Genomic DNA, 20,130 nt, shown 5'->3' with positions numbered 1-20,130 from the left:
TACTGGAGACGGGTTAACAAGTGACGCTGTGTGTACTGGGGAGGCTCTCACCTGTTCAACCACTACAAAGAGTATCCTTTGTGTGACACGTACAGCACAGATGGAGGATCACAAACATGAATTTTGCTTACACAAACACAATAATAAAAAAAAGTTAAAACTTTGACTCCTCCAGGCCTTTAAAACTAATTTTAAAGAATGTTGGCCAATTATGTAGCTGCTCTCTTCACTGTGTGTGCCCAGCTCAAGCAATATTAGGTTATTTTTAAGCGTACTTTATTTAGACTACTCCTGCTAAAAAGTTGCAAAACAACATGAAACATTAAAGAACAAGAGAGTGAAAGACACTGAACCCGCTCTGAATGCCTGTGATCTCCATGCTGCTGTCACTTTCTGTATTACTGTTACATAATAGGGTAATAAAAAAACCAATTATTCCACACCTTAACAGCCGTGCTTACAGACAACAGCATGTAGATTTAATCAGTAGATGTCTGCATGTTGACATGTCTTGGGTTTCCTGCCTGAACTTTCTCACCTTGCCATCAAGAAAAGATAAAGTCAAAACGGAAACAGATCACTGATATCAACTCAGAACAGCGAAAACAGAATAACAAGGGACAGCACCAGGGGGCATAGCATGTCCAAGTTTACAGCTACTCACAACACTCATTCGCAATATGACTGGCCCCTGAATAAAGAAGGGGAAGCCCAGTGAGATGGAAAAGCAGAGCCCTTGTGTTAGTTAGCCTGACCCCCACACAGAAAGCCCTGTCTGTTATTAATTAACCCGCAGGAACAAAACAGAAAGCAAGCTGATGTTGCCTGGAAACTGCTACTTGTCCAACAGCCATTAAGTTCTACTTACAGTTAATTCAATCCGTAAGTGCCCATGTGCTGACTCAACTTTAATGCTTAACACATGACTATTGTAAACATGGAGGGGGCGGTGCTAAAGCACAAACCACGCCCTCGCTTGCGCGTCTCGGGCGCAAACAGACACATTTACCTTTAGTAATAGATTTCAACACTCTCTCTCTCTCTCTCTCTCTCTCTCTCTCTCTCTCTCTCTCTCTCTCTCTCTCTCTCTCTCTCTCTCTCTCTCTCTCTCTCTCTCTCTCTCTCAAGTTCTATCCCTGTGTTGCACTTACCCGGCAGTGTGCTCCGCTGTGCTTGAAGGTGACTCTACAGTGCGGTGCGGTGCGGTGCAGCTCCTCCGCTACCCTTCTACCTTGCTCACTGTGTACAGGCAGCCTCTGCAGAGCTCTGTGCGTTGTAGGGGCGACACAAACATGCTGCAACACATGCTGCTGACGCTCACTCTGCTCTCCTGTACTGACTCAGCTGACTTCCTCCTCCTCCTTTCCACACTCCTGTGCTCTCCTCTGCTGCCGCTCCCCTGTTAAATCTCGCAGCGCGTGTGGAGTCAAGAGACGCTACGCAGACAAACACAGCTTGCTGGTACTAACTTGACTGGGCTGGTCACGGGGAGAGTGCCGAGCATTCTCCTCCCCTTCTACTGTAAACTCTCTCTTCCCTCCTCCTCGGTCTCCCCCTTCCCTCTTTTCTTTCTTCCGTCCTTCCCTATCCACCTCTGCTCCGGCTTCCTCCTCCTCCTCCCTTCTATTGCTGCTGTGTCTTCTGGCTCGTTGCATTGACTGACTGACCGTGCCTCTGCAGGTGAATGCCAGGAATCAGGCCAAGGGTCGGGCCTGCAGTGACCCCCTGAGAGCGGATCAGGTTACACTCCAAGCAGCTTTGGTTACATACATACACACACACACACACACACACACACAGAGGCACACAACATCCTACTGCATTACAAAAGCTGCCACTTCATCCAACTTTGACCTCTGGGTGTTGGTAAGGAATGACATCATCAGTACACATGGACATGACAGCACTTTCACCTTGACACTTAATTAGCACCCCCTCCCCTGCCATTTAAACACCATGTGTTCCTCTTGGGTAACGAACACAAATGCACAAACATCTGTCAGCACACTGAATGTTTTCAGCTGTAAGTGTCTCATGTGGCTATTCACTTGATATTAAGCCAACAACAATATTATCTTCTGTGTATTTTTGGAGGCCTTTCTTTAAAAACAAATCTACAAAACAAACAACCAGGTCACAGAGATTTGCAATCTCAAGGAGCCACAAGCCTCCGGAGGATGGAAAAGTCAAGCACATTTGAATACAAATAGACCTCAACTAATGACCTTATTGCAGCACACCCTGTATGGACAAACAAATGTGTCGCCTGAAGGGATACTGACATACATGTGAAAGGTATAAAGAGTTTGAAATCTGTTTACGTTTCCCAAAATGCCACTTTAACAGTAAGCACTCTAGTATGATTGCTTTGCTTTTCGTGATGCAAGTTGTAATAAACAGGCACAGTTGTGTCTGTGCCCTTTAGAAGATAAGATAAAGGACACACTTTCTGATTTTGAGTATAAAAAAATATCCACAGCACACAGGGAGGAAAAGTGGGGCACTATTGAGAGCCATAACAAAATCATAATTTCTAAGATTTTAATGTTTATTGTGAAAAGATGCATGAAGATATCTCACCCACTAAAATGTTATAAAGCTCTCTCTCTCTCTCTCTCTCTCTCTCTCTCTCTCTCTCACACACACACACACACACACACATTTTATACCTGTAGAGAGTCATTTTGATTTCCCTGTGGTGGAAACAGAAGAACATTGTCTGGAGCGCCCTCTTCTGGCTATAATAGGGAGTGAAAAAGTTCAAACCTACATTACAGTATACAGCAGTAATCACTGAAAACAGATCACTATTGTTTTTAAGGCAAAAGTAGCAATGCTAAGCCTCACTCTGCATTCACATCTAATGAGGTCCAGCACATGGTCTGTAGAGTCTGTAGCTCATGAGACATATGATTTAAATAATCCGATTAAGATAATCCCGAATTCCACCGCTGAAGTCCTGTCACATGTGGAAATTACTGTTTCTCTATTGCTGTCTTTTTTTTAAACTACCAAGTACATAAATACACAAAAAAATTGATTCTTAAAACAAGCTAATCCAGCAATAGCACTGCATGCACACTAGGGATCATGGATTTCATTATCAGCAAGAAAGCAAGTTTAGAAGTATCCAGGTGTGTAGCAGTAGACACAGACGGCATAAACATCTAATATTTATGTTTACCTCTGCTTTACAACAGTTAACTGGAGCAAAGCGTGTTATCTAAATGCTTATTAGACAAGCCTCAATTAAGCATGGGAACGTACACAGCTCCCAGGACGTCCCATGTGTTTTACTGAAGCCAACCGTTAGTAATCATGTGAGCCAGTATTAGTATTGTTAGTATTGTTATTGTTAGAGCCCGAGGCATGTACAGCAGCACGGGGGCAGCAAGGAGCAATCCCAGCCATCCAAATCCGGCGAGCTCGCCCTTACCAACGCTTTAGTTGTGCTGCTCTCGTTCCCCATGGCTCAGCCAGCTGCAGGGCCACAACTGGCCCGACCGACAGCCTCTCACATCAGCTGGCTGAAAGACACCGGCACAGAAGGACCATCATAGTACGACTATTCCCAGAGAGACGCAGACTGAACAGGGGATCTGTGGTCCCTCAGTAGTCACAGACTCCTGCTGCACAGGATTAGAGGTCTCTGGTACGAGGTTGAACCAGCAGGGAGGGAGAATGGTTGAGTGTGTTGTTTTAGAGATTAGGGACCTGGGATGCAAGACCTCCCTCCCAGACCAAAGTGCAGGCTTTACCTCTGCTGATGTGGGTTTATAATCAGAAACAGCTTCCTCACAGCATCTTGTAATTATAAAAATGATTTCTAGAGATTACTTTAATGGTACATCTACTATGACCAGCAGGCCCCCTCTGGTCTGGATTACCTCAAACAAATGGCATTGCCTCCCAGAGTAAAAACACCTTGACATGCAGTGTGCTGCGACTGAGTGACTGTAGCATACTGACACAGTGACTGAGGCTCAGTAAGTTAATCCTCGTGTGGTAAATAACAGACTGTGGCTTCCAGCAGGGTTCAGCCTGTTGACGAAGTCAAGGCTATTGAAATCATTCCGGAGCATCTCTAATCTGTAATCACGACATAAACAGTATGTTTTAGAAAGGCTTTGCAAAGATATTTGAATTATTGGAAGAAGAGGACAAAAGTTTTTAGCCGTGGACATATTTTATATCAAATACAGGTAGAATCACTTTCATAGCTCCTGTCAAATATTCTCTGACAATCATCTTTCTTGCTTATTTCTTTGTTGTATGAACTGCAGCTGAGCAGTAAACACTCGTGCCGACAGAAATGTTGTTTGTGCATTCCTCATATATGACTGCGGGGACTGTACGGTGTATAGTCAGGAAGCACTGACCTGAATATGCAAGACTTTATAAATAGATGTCTGCCCTGTCCACTGTTGCTAGACTTTATTCCAGTCTTGTGCACACTTCATTTCCCCAAAAATCCCATGGGGAAATTAAATATCTGGATTTCCCCTTACATCTTAATTCTCACCTATTCTGTGGTGTGGCAACTCTTCTCCCTGCTTTCTATTTGTGTGAATGGGGTGTAATTTCAGTCTTCAAGCTGTGGACGTGTGTGCCCTTTAGCTGGCGGCCGTGTTTCAGGGCTTTCTGGCAGCATAGGGGGCACCGGGGCAAATCATGTGATTCGACTGCTGCCTGGTCTCTTCTCACCTCATCTTGGCCTGTCAGTCACTCAACATGAGCCAACGTTTAAGCTCTTGGGTTTGGATGAGCACCGTATGTCTTTGCTTAGACACCTACAGTATGAGGTTACCGTTTCCTGCCCTGTAACTGATCCCTCCACATGGCACAAGAAAACCAGCAGGAAAACAACCTGTTCAAAAGTTGGTCAAACGTTGTTCAGAATCCATTATAGTATTTCTCAGATAGCACGCATAATATAATTCAGCAAGGTAAGAGACCGAGGAAAGCAGGTAAACATAGAGTACAGTAGATAAAGTTGTGGTTTAAACCAAGTTCTTCAACCCTGACCAGGGCCACATACATTGAAATCAGCGTACATCATCAAACCAGATGATAACAACAGCGAAACCAAGACACACATTTCAATAAAAGCCTTCGCACTCCCCACTCTTTACCTCGTGCTGCTCTATTTTCATATATTGTTGACAACTACAAACCAAACAAATAATTCAAAAATGTGTACCATTGCTGCAACTCATCAACTACTCACCACTGCAAACAAGAGACTCTTCCACACACCGTGTGAAGCTTTTGACAAACCCAAATCCACTCTGTGTTTACTGTCCAACTCAAGGCCAATGTTTGTTTCTGTCCTCTCCACTGAGGAGACCCGGTCTGTTGCTATTTTTGTATTGCACGCTGAGTGGGAGGAGAGGACGGAGGGTGGACACAGGACAGGGACAGAAGAGGGGACAGGACTGAGGGGAGGAGACCGAACTGGAGCTGGGGAAGCCATGTCTGCTTAGGGTGGTAGTGTGTGTGTGTGTGGGGGGGGGGGGGGGGGGGGGGAGATCACCTGCTCTGACAAGCTCAGGAGGCCTGGCAGTCAGCTGGAGGGGACGCTAGTTCTAAAGGCAACACTGTGACCAAACAGGCCTGCTATGGACAGAAGGATGGGGTGATGCTGTTTCAGTGCCTCTCATCTGTCCATTTGGCAGAGACTGCCATGTATGACTGACAAGAGTTAAAACACTACTGCAAACCTGCTCCAACAAGACGACCAATGGCAAGAATAGCAAAGCAACCATGCAAACAGGAGCCAAATTGACATATCTGAACACCAGAGGGTTTGGAATATATTTAGGATCCTGTCTTATCTGCCTTCATCACAGGCCATCTTCAGCTGAGTGCCCAGTCTGGGACACAGCAGGCACAATATCATCCCTATAAATAGCACCGGTTTGATCAGCTCTGTTGCTAACGAGCTTACTTCAAACACACTTGCTCCGTTTCAGATTTCTCCTATCTCAACTGTCATCCAGTCTTTTGCCTGAATAAATCCAACACATGCACGCTATCCATTCGCTTGTCAACCTGCCTCCCATCTTCCTCCACTACCATCAGCATCACCCTCTCACTGTTTATACTCAGCTCCTCCCTTCCTTGCCGTCTCCGCAGCTCCTTTTCCTTGCTGACGTCGCCCCTCCTCCACCACTTGAGTCTCTCTCTCTGCCTGAGTAAAGACTCAGCTGTTGACCAGAAAAAGGGCATTGACTCTTCACTGCAGAGCGCCTCTGCTCAGCATCCTCCCTCTCCTCCCGTTTTACCTGTCTTCGTGAGATTCCGATGCAGCTCCCCATCTTGTATTCCATGTCCTCCTCTGGTGAAGTGACTCTGGCACTACATGGCTTGCAGAGCACTTTCCTGCAGAACTGCATCGTTATCAGTCAAGACTGAGCATCGCCAGGAAAGGCAGATCTCTGCTGGAGCTGCTGAGTGAGCGTGTGCACGCTCCTGTGTCTGTACGAGTGTGTGCCTCAGTGACTAATAAGTGCTCGGCACTGCATAGACCGTGGTGCGCCTGTGACATATATTTTCAAGCCATTGTTATATAAAATCTACATTACATAAGGAACTCAGTAAAACGAGCGTGAAAAAAAGGGAGCTTCTCTTTCCAGCCTCATATGCTGCTTAGCCTCACATCACTGCACGGGTGTGACTGAAGCACCGCTTTGGAGGGAAAGAAATGCTCAGAGAGGCAGAGAGGAAGAGATGAGGAGGCAGCATAAAGGGCGTCTGTCCCTTTAATAGAGCCAGGAGATGGTGGTATATCATCATGATGAGAAGGCACGATGATATCAGTGTGTTCATCCAACTAAATCAAGTTAACTCTAACAAAACAGAGCAGCGGGGATTCTTTTCTTTTGCTTATCCACACTACCTACCTTTACATATTTGTACAATCAACAGAAACATGGATCCTGACAATGCCTGATCCCAAGATAGCAACCATCTACGGTGGTGTCTTTCTTGGAAACGAAAAATTACACAATTAAGGGAGGAACAGGATTAAAGGTCTTCATTTTTGGGGACTTTCAAATTGTTTAAAAAATGATGAAAATGCTGGCAAATGATCTGCACATCAGCACTGCACTATACACAAATAGAAAGCCTACACCTGGACAGAATAAGTTGATTGAAAAGCAGCATATACGGTAGCTAGGAAACATCGTCCCAACCGGGCCAGAGCTAGTTTATGTTCATTCATTCTCAAATCAAATCAAAGTCAGGCAGTGGTTCCCTGACCTTTAGGCTTGTGGACTCTTAAAGTGAAGCAATCTCTCCATGTGACCCATTGTAACCAGTTGCATATCTAGCTCATGGACTTTATGGGAATGAAGTCATTTTCCCTTATGTGCGTTATAATCTGAGTTTCTCTGTGCTTTGTTTACAAAGCCAGTCCGCCTGGGCGTTGCGTTTTAGTGCATGTGAGCGTGCCCCACTGGTTAGCTCATGGCTGACGCGCTGCACTGCGCTGGTGAGGCATTAACAGCTGACAACACCTTCCCATCCGAAGGCGTCGATGCGGAAGTGTAGCACCCACCCTCCGATTCCCCTCCAGCTAAATACTGTTGGCTCTGTCAGCACTGTTAGCTGCGAGCCGCCGGCTCAGTCGTATGTTGAGCCGTGTGTCGGCAATAGATGTGCTCTGAATTTCATATTGAGCACCTTTAATGCATGAGGTTGACCAGTTAGCCCAGCTTTTACCAACCCAAATATCATTCAAACAGAATATAGCATTCATTCACATTCCATAAATAAATGAAAACAACACCAATACCAAAATTCTCTTATTTCTGTTTTTATTATTCAAACTTCTAAAAACAGTAAAAAGTAGAAATTAAAACAAAATGTGCAACATATCATAGTGCAACTATGATATGTGTTTATAAGAGTGACCTTTACTGAAAATTGGCCTTTGAAAATTTTGAACAATTTGTCTGAATTATTTAGACATTTAAAAAAAGCATTAACACACCTAAAAACAACGTTCGGTTTCAGCTAACGAAAAGTGGCGGGGTCCATCACTCAGTCTGTGTTTGGAAGAGGAATCATTGTGTCCGTGATGTCAAAGGCGTCTATAAGCTCCTGGGGGGGGGGGGGGGGGGGGGGACAGTTGGAACATTAAAATCATGATCAAAGATTTTTTTATAAATGTGGGTCTTGTATCGTTGCTCGATTAAGTCTTAACTTGCTAACCTTCCACATTTTGGGACTGATAGAGACGATGCATTGTTTACGGCTGAATGATCCTCCAGCTTCCACCTCTCCCTCCTCCACAGGTGCTGAGACACAAAAACACACAACAGCGGTAAAGTAATTGGCCTAAAAACATTTTCTCTGTTTATTCCCTGGTCCGAATTATACAACAAAATGTTACATCTTCTCACCTATACAAGGCAATTTAGCGTTATCCATGTACATCCGTGCCAACCCATCCTGAAACACACACACAACGTTGCCACACCTGTTAACAGTCACTAGAGGGCAGAAAAGCTCAATTTAAACAAACATAAGTAAAGGCAGCTCACCCTGACGAGAAAGGACGTGTGAAAAATGTTCTCCACTGTCCGGGAAAATGATTTGGGGTCGATCACAAATTCGTAGTAAGATATTGGCGACGTAGCTGCGATAGAAACAGAGATACATGAGCAAATAATAATAATAATAATAACACAACAATGATGAAATGTTAATGTCCGTGAGCTCGGCTTTCAACTCACGATCATCTTGGAAATAACTTTTGAGGTATCCCAGGATCCTCTCCACCTCTTTCTCGGTTGCTTCTTGGTGAGAGCCTTCCATTCTCTTCAGCTGACAGACAACAGTAACACAATGCAGTAAGCATCGGGAACATGAAAACCCTCTCAGACAAGATGCCTTTTGAAAGATTATTGGCCGAATTTGTCACTTTCGTTGGTTGATGAAAGGCTGCTACATTTACATTCAAGGGTATCTTAGATTTCTTATTATGAAACAGAGCTGAGTTTGAACCTGTGGTAAAAACCTCTACGAACACACGAACCGCCGACCGGATTACCGGACGACCCTCTCTACCCAGTGAGCCACGGTCGCCCGTAGATAAAGAACTACATTTAGTGCAATAAATGATTGCATTTTTTTTGTTTTGTTTTCAAGTGCAGCAACGTTGGTGTACGTGCAGCTACCTGAGTAGGCATTATCCTCTTGGCTTCCTTGCTGGGGGCCTTCCTTTGCCGTTCTATCCTTTGCTTCGGAGGAGGCGGCTCTGCATGGAACGAACCCATCCTGATGAAACGAGTCCCACGGGAATGAAAATGTCAGAGACAGAAAATAGTGCAGAAGGACCGTAATTAACCAGGTAAAATGCAATAATAGCCTATAAATAAAAACAACTATAATAAACCTGTTTAAAGGCACTTACATGTAGTGGAAGGCGGGTGCTGCCCGGACACAGCACTCTGCTCTCCTGGCCAGTCTGTGCCAAGCGTCCTGGGGCAGGTAGCCGTCAGCTGCCCCTCCGTTCTGCTGCTCGTCCTCCCCGTCTTCTAGTCGGTTGAGACCCATGAAGGACAGCTGTCCGAGAAGAAGAGAGATCTCCACATGACCACTGCTACTTGGTGCTCACATTGAAAAACGATTCCGATTTTCTACATCGCTTATAGTTACAAGTTAATCGTGTTGCTTAATAAGTCGTATTTTCTTCAACGTTTTTTCTCCTTTCTTTTGCCAAGTCTCCCTCTGTGTTGTACAATAACGCACTGTGTTAAAGTTAAAGCCTGTCAGAGTCCCGTCTTTGTCCAGAACAGGAACAGAAAATGCACATTTTTAAGTGAGACTTTTCTATAGCAAGTGGTACAGAACACTGACTTCAGACCATCTGTACATGTAGTTATAACAATAAAGCTAGAATGATATCTTTCTGTGGTCTTAAAAGTGCATTCAATAGAGGTCACACTGTTCTATATATTTATTTGACTGCTCCTCATTGACGTATCGGACTAATTCAGGGGAAAAATCTGTCTCCCCAAATTTAAACGAAACAATGACGGCAAGCATGTTCAGTTTTTCAACCAAAGGACGAGACTTATTGAAACTGAAGTATGAAATACTGTACAGAATGAACGCTGGCCAGGTCGATTTATCGATCTAGCTCTACTTACTGGTATACCTTAGTGGTGCAAGGAACCAACCAACATCTTGTGTATGTATGTGCTTATAATAGCATAAACAATAAAGTCACTCACAAGATGCTCGGAAAAAGCAGTGGGATCAAAAGCAGTGCCCTCGGCGAACAGTTGGCTGGCTTTCTCCTTTCCCAGATCTGTGGCCACAACAAGGAGCTGGGCATCCAGAGCTGCTTCTCTCGCCTGCCGGACTGCCAGGGAACACAGGGAGAGCACACTGAGCACAATGTAGGGCTGCGTGTTGACGATGACTCCTGAGTCAGGTATGAATTGTTACTCTGGACTTTGAATTCCTCATTTACATATACTGTAGTGTTACATTTGCAAACAGGCAACTTAAGAGTTCGCCAATTAACCAAACCTGAATGTGTTTGGACTGTGGGATGAGACATTGAGAAATTCAACATTTCTGTGGTTTCAATCACACCTACCATCTTTAAATAGTTTGTTAGCCTCTTCTAGGACTTCTGTGAGCTTGTTGTTGGAGGGTCTCAGCATATCTTCCCTGTTCTCTGGAGGGAAACACACAGGAAAGAAATGCATCAAAGACGTCTCAACAAATAAAGTTAAACAACATGAATGTCCTCTGCCGGTCAGTCTTACTTACGTTGCACTGAGTTGATGAGGTCTCTGTACTTGCTCCGTATCTCTCTCCTGAGTCCCGGGTCATTGTCCTCGTCTGGCATGTCAGCTGTGCCTAAATCACAGTCACCATCGTCCCTGTCACTTTGCTGTTGTTGTTGTTGTTGTTCTCCTTTCCTTCGGCCAGCAGAGCCATTCTGCCGCGTAGCTTCTTCATCACCACCTGCTTTGGCCCTCTTCATCTTTGACGTTAGTCGGTTAGTGGACGAGCTGTGTGTTGTGAGAGGAAAACACGCTAACGTAAAACACAACAGGACCAGTATCACTCTAAACAAAGTATGTCTGTGTTTGTAATAGTTTAGTTAACTTCCTTCTGGCCAAACATTTAGAAGAATAGAGTATGAAGACAATCGGATTCAAGTTATTTTGCGACAGCCAACATAATCGGTTTCCGTAAAGTTTAGCCAAAGACGCCAGGAAAGCCAAGATAACAATCCGCTACTCTATCCCGTCAACGAGGAGGCTAGGCCAAGTTGTATAGCTTATTTTATACAGTCTTTGTGTTACATTAAATACAAGTCGTCGATGTGGTTGATATCATGCACCGATGTCGTACTGCATACCGTTAAGTGCTAAATGGAAACTATAATCATAGTAACGTTAGCTGTTAACTAACTAACGTTACTTACAAACAGCGTTTCATTGTATCTCAAAAAGTCACACCATTGGTGTAACTGCAAATAGGTAAATGCATGGTTACCAAACGAAAGCGAAAATATATTTAAAAACACAAACCATGTTCGGCTATCAGCAAAACCAGAAGCGACAAACGTAAACACGGAAGTACTAGACAGACTGTCATCTCGTTTTAGTTATTTCAGTGCACCTTTGGTTTTAGCAAACGTTAGCTAATGTTAGCTAGCACAATCAGTTGTGTTAACAACGTAGCTGCACGTTAACGTGAATATATTTATCGCTTCTGCCCTAGCAAAGGTCACACTAAAAGTAAACGCATTGCATGCTTTAGTTATTGTTAAACTAGTTGGATATATCCATTTTTCTGACGATAACTTGAACATATGTACCTGTGTGGCAACAGAAGGCGTTCCTGGAGCGTTTCAGCAGTCTAGACGATGACGAAGTTAGTTTCGTATTGGTACTTCCGTATCTGAGAACGGAAACTGAAATTAAAACTTGTAATCAAATGAAAAATTATATTTTAATAATAATAATAATAGTAGTAATAATGCTAAATAATTTTAAAAAATAAGCTACTTCCTCCCAACAAAAACATGGAACAAAGGAAATGCATACATCAATTGGAATTCATAAAATGTATTCAAACCTTCAATTTCAAATCAAATTAAAAGGAATAAATAATATGACCGTTGGTGAACATTCTCATTATATTGCCACGTTTCAAGATTAGCATTTAAAGCAATTATCAAGCACCAGGCCTACTTTTAGAAATTAATTTGTAATATTGCCTTTTTTTATTTTTACAAACAAGATCCACAATTGACACGTTTTTATTTATTTTTTAATAAACCAACCTTGTTGAGGTTTCAAATAAAATGCTCTCCCTCTAAATTTCAGATTAGCGAACGCTTGACGAATATGGACCTAACTTCAGTAATCGTAAACAACACCCGCCTCTGCTCGGTGGTAAAACAACGAGATGCTCATCCGGGTCACTCACCGGCAGGTGGCGCGCTAATAATTCAAGCGTCTTCGGCTGTTAGCGGATTTATCTTTATGGTTTCAAGTTTACAGTGCTTAGTGTTTTTGTTTTTACATTTCAATTTGTTATATATTTAAAACAAATACGTTGAAACATGTTTACTTAAATTAGGCCTACAACGTTTCACATATATGTATTTGATCATTTTAGCTTGAAGTAATAATTGCATATAAATTACGGTGTAGTTAAGGCTTAAAACATTAGCCTAATAAAAGTTGCAAAACTTCTCTTTTAATGGGGTCTTTTATGATTGAACGTCACTGGCTTTTGTTTTAGGCTTCCCGTTATTTGCCATTGTATTGCCCTGTTCGCCTATATCATACTATTATTTTACTAACGTTAATTTTAATAGTACGCTACATGCTGGTGTTTTAAGTGGTAAAGTATAATGTATTAATCCTACTTAAATGTTAAATCATTGCAAGTCAAAGGCTTTTTGGCTGCCCGCAAAAACAAGGACAACCATTTCCCTGATCTCCAATATGCTATGATTTAATAAAGCCGTCTTTAAATAGTAAATAGTGAGAGTAAAACTGTCAACCCTCGATCTCTCCCTCTGTTACAGCTGAGGTTGGAGACAGTGAGATGCAAATAAGCTCAGCTCGTCTGCAGCTAATCCCTCCATGACCTCTCCGTGCTGGAAAGCAGAACGAATGCACTTTGTGGATGAGCACGCGGGACCAGAAGCAATGTTTTAACACTCGAAAACTGGCATCGAGGTAATTTCGTTGCTTTGTAATGGGGGAGCTGAGGTCCACGTCTCCCGTGCCTCGTTTAGACCTGAACAACTTTGACTCGGCCGCAGCGGAGAGGAGTCGGCACATCTTAACGAGTCCCCGCTCGCTGGAGTCCTGCACGCGACTCGGTATCAAACCCGTGGAACTCCTGATCAAGTCGCTGAATGACTTCATTGCTGAGCAGCATGGCGTGCCCTTTCAGGCGATGAAAGTCATGCACGAATCGTACGAAAGGGAGAGACTGAAGCTTTTACAAATGTGCCGAGAGGAGAGGCGGAGGATTATCCGGGCGGCGGGCGACAGGTGGCCATCAGGCAGTGACAGAGTGTCAGACTCGGAAGTGGCGCCTGGCACCAAACTGAAGGGCCACAAAGGGGACAGAGAGACAGCGGGGTCCATCCCGTATGCGGAGCTGTGCTTTAAGGGGAAACCTGCCAGCAGGTCCTCCTGTTCTAACAGAGACAGGAGCACGGTCTGCAGCTTCAGTCTGGGAGACCTCAGACACACCCCAGCCACCGAGATGAAACTGGACAGGCTCACCCGGGACATTCAAAAGAAGATGTGCGTCACAGTATCAGAGAGAGACCGCAAGATAGCGGCTCTCATGCTGGTGAAGTACCAGGAGGAACAGACCTGCCTGCAGCTCTGTCAGCAGGAGGAACAGGAGCGACAGGCGGCCCGCAGGCACGAGGAGGCCCTGCGGGCCGAGGCGGACAAACAGAGGAGGAGGAAACTGAGGCAGAGTATGCGACGCTGGCACGAGGAGCTGGAGGCCCGCAGGGGGCTGAGGGAGCGTCGGGAGGAAGAGAAAGCGGGACAGCTGGAGCAGGAGGTGCTGCTGCAAGAAGACCGCTGGAGGAGGCTGAGAGAGGAGGTGGAGGGCCAATGCAGAGAAAAGATCGAGGCTGCACGGAGAGAGGCGGGCGGCCGGAAACGCTACCAGGAGAAGCTACTGAGGGAAAGGGAGGAGGTGGAGAAAAGGGAGCGAGAGAGGGAGCGACAGGTGGCGGCGGAGAAGGAGCAGAGGGCCAGGAGGAGCAAAGTGTCGCGGGAAAGGGAGGAGAGGAGGAGGCTGCAGGAGTTAAATCGTAGGGAGCTGCTACGTCACGTCCTGCTGAAACAGCAGGTAGAGCAACAGGCGGTGGAAGAGGAGGCACAGGTGAGGAGCGCGCTCGAGGAGAAGCTGCGACACTCGCGCGAGAAACGCGCCCAGGCCCTGGAGGCGCGGCTGAGGGAGCTGCAGGAGCGGGCGGCCCGGGAGGAGGAGCAGGTTCGGAGAGCGCAGCAGAGGGCCGAGCTGCAGAGCCACCAGCAGCTCACACACAATCGGATCCTGGTCCAGCTGAGCCAGCGCCGCACGGAGAGAGCCGCCCTGCACGCATCGGCCCAGCAGAGGAGCAGAGGTCAGGAGGCGCGCCGGCACAACACGCGCAGGCAGCTGTGCCACCAGAGGCTGAGGGAGAAGATGCAGAGGGAGGAGGAGGCCGCGAGGAGGGCCCGGGAGAGCTGCATCTTCACGAGGGACTGGAGGAGGGAGAGACTGCGGAGACAGCGGGAGCAGATACAGGAGGAGGCGCACCGGCTGGCTCGGGCCTCCTTTCACATGAGGGACAGAGTGAGACAGCAGACGCACAGGCGAACCTTTGACCAGATGGCTCTGGAGGCTCAGCTGACTGCCCCCATGAGCCGCATGAAGCTATGAAAGGAATGATCAACTCCCATCCTGACGTCTGCAGCAGGCAGTGCCATACAGTGTTATAACAGTGTGCTGCTGAATGATGAACGTTGCTGCACGGGGGGCCCGGAACATGCAATTATTGTGTCAGAGCTGTGGTTTTAGTGGTGTAATGACTCACAAAGCCACAGTTTCACTTTCTTATGCTGCAGAGTGAGAGATTGTGTCATATATTTTCAATTTCATAAGTTGATGACATTTATATGTCAACAAGTTGAGAATGAAACAGTGGAGTTCTGTCTGACTTTGTGGTGACCTCCCATCAGGATACTGAACACTGAAGCAGTGCTTTGTAGCAGTTATTTTAATTTTATTGCGAACGCATGAAATTAAGCGATGTCTTGTTGTCAGGCTGCATTATGTAAATGAGCTGTGAACAATTCAACCAGACTGCTTTAAACTTTTTGATATAACAAAATATTCTATTAAAAACTCAAACGTCTGATAGAATAAACTTCATTTCGCTTTGTAGAAATGTTTTTTTCTCTCTCCTTTGTATCCTGTGAATCATCTTGTATCCCTTGCGAGTTATCTTTGGATCTCCTGCCATATTTATTTTTCCAGGATGGAGCAGAAATTACCACAGAATTAAGGGTTAACTTGTAGCCTGCTTGAAGGCTGACATCTGTGTTTTGAATGTGATATGAGCAGCCATTAGCAGCCAGCGGAGTGCAGATAACAGTTGGGGAAAACTTTAGGGAGGTTGAATAGGAGATAAGCTACAGCGCACTGAATGAGGCCAGACTCTGCTTAGTGTTAAGCACCAGTGTTATTTCTGCTCCTCTGACTTTATGCAGTGTCTTACCATAACCTCATGTCTCGCTAGAAGCACTTTCAAAAACACTTTCTTTGTTCAAAGTAGGGCAGATTAAGCAAAGCGTTGAATTACAAGATTCAAGCACAAACAGTAGTTCATGGACTCAAGTTGAATGACGTTTGTCAGTGTAGAATAGAAACAGCTGCGACTGCTCCGGCACCCGATTTCAAATGTGTCACTTCTGCTCTGGACCATGAGAAATGGAGTATTTATAACTTTGTTATAAATGTTTTATTTCATCTTAATGAATAAATCATACTTTTAAAGTGTAAAAGGCCTTTTGTTTTCATATCCGTATTTAACCCTGGTTAACAGTTTCCCACTGCAACAAAAAAAACAAAAAGAGCGAGACATTAAGCAGTCGAATAAGCCAACATAACATGAGCAGACATGTTTTTAAGGAGAGATGACCCGGATTCTTAAAATGAAATGGACATAAATTCAGTTGGAAGTACCTACTTGATGTACAACACCTGTCAGCCACCGGTTTCTCTGAGGCATGGATTATTTAACAGATTTAAAGAGCCGCTGGGCTTCCTACGTATTGTTGCAGCCCACATCCCAGAGGCTTTGGCAGTTGTACTGATAATACTATTGCACAGTTGCTTGGTCACTTGTACCACTGCACATTGATAGACTTAAAACCGGGCTCTATTCAACAAAGTAGATCTCTTCCAGATTATTTGGTTGTTCCAAATGTATCAAGTCACTGGGATTTCAGCACTGAACGCGCCGTGTCCTTAGATTGACACGATGAAAGGGCCACGAGAAGGCTTACTGAATTCAAACTTGGCAACAAATGATACCCTTTTATTGACATTCAGGGAACTCATTCTACCATGGACAATGCATTAGCTATCAGATTCCTTACACCCACTTTGATACTCAAACAATAGCTGGACTTCAAGACAAGTTTCACTGAAACAGAAACACAGCTTAAAAAGGTAAACTCGAGGAGTTTTCCTTTCAGGTGTAGCGGCACTGTGCCCTTTGCGCTTCACTTAATAGCCCATAGACGTTTTCTTCTCAGTCGTCATGCAGCCCGAGAGCCAGCACCATCGGGAGCCCGACCCCGAGGACCAGGGTGAGGCTCTCCAGGAGCCCCAGGTGCTGCTGATGGAGGCCCTCGGCTCCGGTGTGCCGCTGGAGGTCAGTGGGGGGTTGTCCCGTCTTGACCTCGGGGAGAACATGCACCGTGGCCACGTAGAGGAAAGTCCCTGCCGAGAAGAGCATTCCCACACCTGTCGCACTGAGCTGGTTCTGAGATGAACTGCCAGACTGTGGACACAAACCCATCCAATCAAACAATGCAGAAGCACCAACTGAAAGTCTGTACTAAGAGACAACACGGCTGATGTGTTCTTTCTTACTGCATGTAATATGAAGTATGTCGTGATGGCAAGTATCGGTGCTGCTGCCGAAAAGGCCAGTAAATGTCCTTGAATGTACTTCTTTTCGAGGCCTGTGTGCATCAGAAAGGAGACCAAACCAAAAGCTGCAGGCGCCTACAGGAGATAAGACATATCAGGTCTTATTGTCATTTCTGTTACATGTTGTCTGGTGATACTTTATATACTGCATACAGTATATACGTCACTGCAAAGTTCTGTCAGGGAGGCTCACCTTGTGTAGGATCACAGCTAAAAACACTATAACCTGCACTGTCACTTGACCCGTGGCCACAGCTGCACCCACAGCAAATCCGTCGGCTACACACAAACAAAACAAAACAAAAAAATCGTATTAATGGGCTCAACAATCTGGACAAACATTACATCAAACCGATGGATGAGTCTGGTTTGATGTATCCTTCTTTGCGCCCAATCTGAGCTGAGCTGAAGCCTCCAGGCTGTGCTACAGAAAACGTAGTTCATTTATAACATTGAAGAGTCAAACAGTGAAGAAATCACATGCTGAGTCACATGAGGAAACGAACAACTCCAGCGCTTTGTGGCCTAGAAATTCCTGGAAAGATCTTGTGTACTTTGGACAAACACACGTCAATAGAAATAGTAGAGTAAACACTCTATAAGTACCTGCAGCATGAATAACCAGCCCCAAAGTGGCTGTGATGCCGACAGTGTTGGGCAAACGAGTCGTTCGGTCTGAAACGAGACATTGCACATGTTGTGGAGATAAATACAGAGATATGTTGTTGACACTCAGCAAAATGAAAATGCCAACTTGCCACGAATGGAGAGGTAACTTGCGATCTGATCCACTACAAACATGAAGGTGAACCCGAAAGTTAGAGCCACCCCAATGAGGAACCGAGGTGGAGGGCCTTTCTCTGTGGAGGTTACAATTTTATTTTTCTCACTGCCATTCAGACCGGACTGCACATCAGAGGAGGAGGAGGATGATGCTGCAGAGAGAAGATGAAAGACGGGAAAAAGCTTTTGATTAAATCAACATAAAAGACAACAAGGCCGAGCAGCATGTGGACCGCTAAAAGCCCGCTTTCATCCCTGTGTGCTTCATCGCTCATCTCAATGGGTTGGAAACAAGAGGCGGCGGGTGAGGACGAGGAGGCTTATGTGTGATCAGTTGGCAAGACAACCAAGGGGAAAAAAAGGGGGTTGGAAGGGGTGCGTCCAAATAAATCCAGGACGGTAAGGTTGTGTTTCATGTTTGTCCGCCCAGCTCACCTCTCCATGACTCCTCCAGTAAGCCCACTCCCTCAGGGATGGTGATGGCTAGTGCTGTCCCGCACAAGAGTCCTGCCCCGAGGATGGAGACAAACTGCAGGCTTTTCTGTGGATTGACACATGATTTCAGCTGATCTGTGGGACTGACACAGCAAGCTGGAGCGATTTTTTTCAGACGTCAAAAAGCAATGTTGCTCATTCATGAGAACATAAAACAACATTATCAATTAAAAAAAAAGAAAAGTAAAACAAAATAAAGATAATAAAAGAAACACTTACCTCAGAAAGTCTGAACAACAGTGGGATGAATCCGAGTGCAAAACAGCCCACAAACATCGCAACCGATATTAAAGTGATCGTTAACCCTCCGTCCATGACGGCGGATTCTTCTTCTCACAAGTGGTGACTTAGTTTAAAAATCAGTGCTACATTTTGGCATCAGACTGTGCTGGAAGCTGGTTGTCTGCTCTCATGGTGTCGCCGGGATTCCGCTTGTTGAAACACAACAGACGTGAAGTGCCATTCTGCCTTTCCACGTCGCACCTCGGTCTCCCTCTGCAGCACAGCAGCTCGTCCCTCTGAAGCAGCACCCAGTGTCGGACACGGAGAACTGCACCTCCCGCCCACATCAACCTCTGGTCCTCCAATCATCTACCTCCATTCTTTTAACACAAACAAAATGTGGCCTTTAATTAAGCACAGAAAGGTGTCTGTTTTTGGATTAGATGTATCGCGCATGCAAATGCAAAGTGTTTCCCGACCGCGGGATCGGGGACCCCCAAAAGAGGTCGCAAGGTAAATCTGAGGGGTCGCGACATGATTAACATGACAAGAACTAGAAAAACTGATTTTTGCCTTTACTTTTCTAGTGAATTATTAGATATTTACCTCTTCGGGCCTCTAAAGCTAAAATTGAGAAAACGTATAATTGAAGGTATATCAACCAAACAATAATTCATATCACATGTCATTTAGTACGTTTTGGGTGTCAAGTGTGTTCACACTGGAAAGTGGCCAATAAGACCAGACAGCATGCATAATAAATATGGTGGATTTTGAGTGTGCTGTTTATAAAACACTTTTGACCAACAAAGCAAAAAACAAATATATGGAAGGCCAGTTCTGCAACTGTGAGGAAAAAATAAAGATCCTGTAAGTCATTATAATGAGATGCTATCTGAAAATTTCAACTTCACAGAAATTTTGAGATAGTAAGTCCAAATTTTGAGATAGTATCTCATTATGACTTACAGGATCTGTATTTTTTCCTCACAGTGGGGGAAGGGCTTCCATACAAACAAAATGGAAGAGTTGCTCACAGCTGGAAGAAACTGCATAGTGGTGACCAGACTGTACGGTGGTGACAATTCAGGCTTTTGTAAGGTTCACTTGGCAGTGACACGTGGAAGTCAAAGTATGGTGTCGATCAAATGTTGACATTGGATAATTTTCTGTTAAATACGTGGTTTGTTTTGCACAACACTAACAGTATATGCTGCATTAGTATAGAGATTTGAACACAGCTAATGCTTTTCGTAGTCACAAGCAACGAGCCAAGTAAGTCTGTAGCAGCAAAACACTGAGTGTGTTGAATTAAATGTTCTATTGTTTAATAATTTTACTTTTTGTGTGAGAGGAAAATGTATTATTTCATTGCTTTAAGTGATTATAGTTAAAAACAAAACG

General features: G+C 44.8%; 3 protein-coding genes across 4 annotated transcripts; 1 reads left to right on the top strand and 2 right to left on the bottom strand.

Moving 5' to 3' along the window:
• Window positions 1-7,803: 7,803 nt before the first annotated feature.
• Window positions 7,804-11,987, bottom strand: nsmce4a (NSE4A component of SMC5/6 complex). Of its 2 annotated transcripts, none has more exons than XM_076077147.1 (11): window positions 11,852-11,987; window positions 10,792-11,036; window positions 10,616-10,696; window positions 10,245-10,375; window positions 9,422-9,573; window positions 9,186-9,285; window positions 8,742-8,832; window positions 8,550-8,644; window positions 8,409-8,457; window positions 8,218-8,303; window positions 7,804-8,106 (listed from the first exon to the last, which is right to left on the bottom strand). In XM_076077147.1, exons 2-11 carry the CDS (start codon window positions 11,006-11,008, stop codon window positions 8,047-8,049), a joined length of 1,062 nt encoding a protein of 353 aa, XP_075933262.1. In that variant the 5' UTR covers window positions 11,009-11,036; window positions 11,852-11,987; the 3' UTR covers window positions 7,804-8,046. The 2 variants fall into 2 exon arrangements, with proteins under 2 accessions (XP_075933262.1, XP_075933263.1); XM_076077148.1 differs by lacking the exon at window positions 11,852-11,987 and adding an exon at window positions 11,562-11,786.
• Window positions 11,988-13,087: 1,100 nt separating this feature from the next.
• Window positions 13,088-14,946, top strand: LOC142932677 (coiled-coil domain-containing protein 177). The gene has a single exon (XM_076076674.1). The coding sequence runs from the start codon at window positions 13,246-13,248 to the stop codon at window positions 14,944-14,946; it is 1,701 nt and encodes a 566-aa protein (XP_075932789.1). The 5' UTR covers window positions 13,088-13,245.
• A 1,628-nt stretch (window positions 14,947-16,574) lies between these two features.
• LOC142932679 (zinc transporter ZIP9) lies at window positions 16,575-19,311 on the bottom strand. Its single transcript, XM_076076675.1, has 7 exons — window positions 18,724-19,311; window positions 18,445-18,550; window positions 17,985-18,161; window positions 17,833-17,901; window positions 17,420-17,505; window positions 17,167-17,301; window positions 16,575-17,074 (listed from the first exon to the last, which is right to left on the bottom strand). Exons 1-7 carry the CDS (start codon window positions 18,817-18,819, stop codon window positions 16,823-16,825), a joined length of 921 nt encoding a protein of 306 aa, XP_075932790.1. The 5' UTR covers window positions 18,820-19,311; the 3' UTR covers window positions 16,575-16,822.
• Between the last annotated feature and the right edge of the window lie 819 nt (window positions 19,312-20,130).

The sequence above is a fragment of the Anarhichas minor genome, unplaced genomic scaffold (genome assembly GCF_050575085.1).
Source record: "Anarhichas minor isolate MPS153535 unplaced genomic scaffold, ASM5057508v1 ptg000058l, whole genome shotgun sequence".
NCBI lineage: Eukaryota > Metazoa > Chordata > Actinopteri > Perciformes > Anarhichadidae > Anarhichas > Anarhichas minor.
This window is presented reverse-complemented; position numbering and strand designations above follow the sequence as displayed.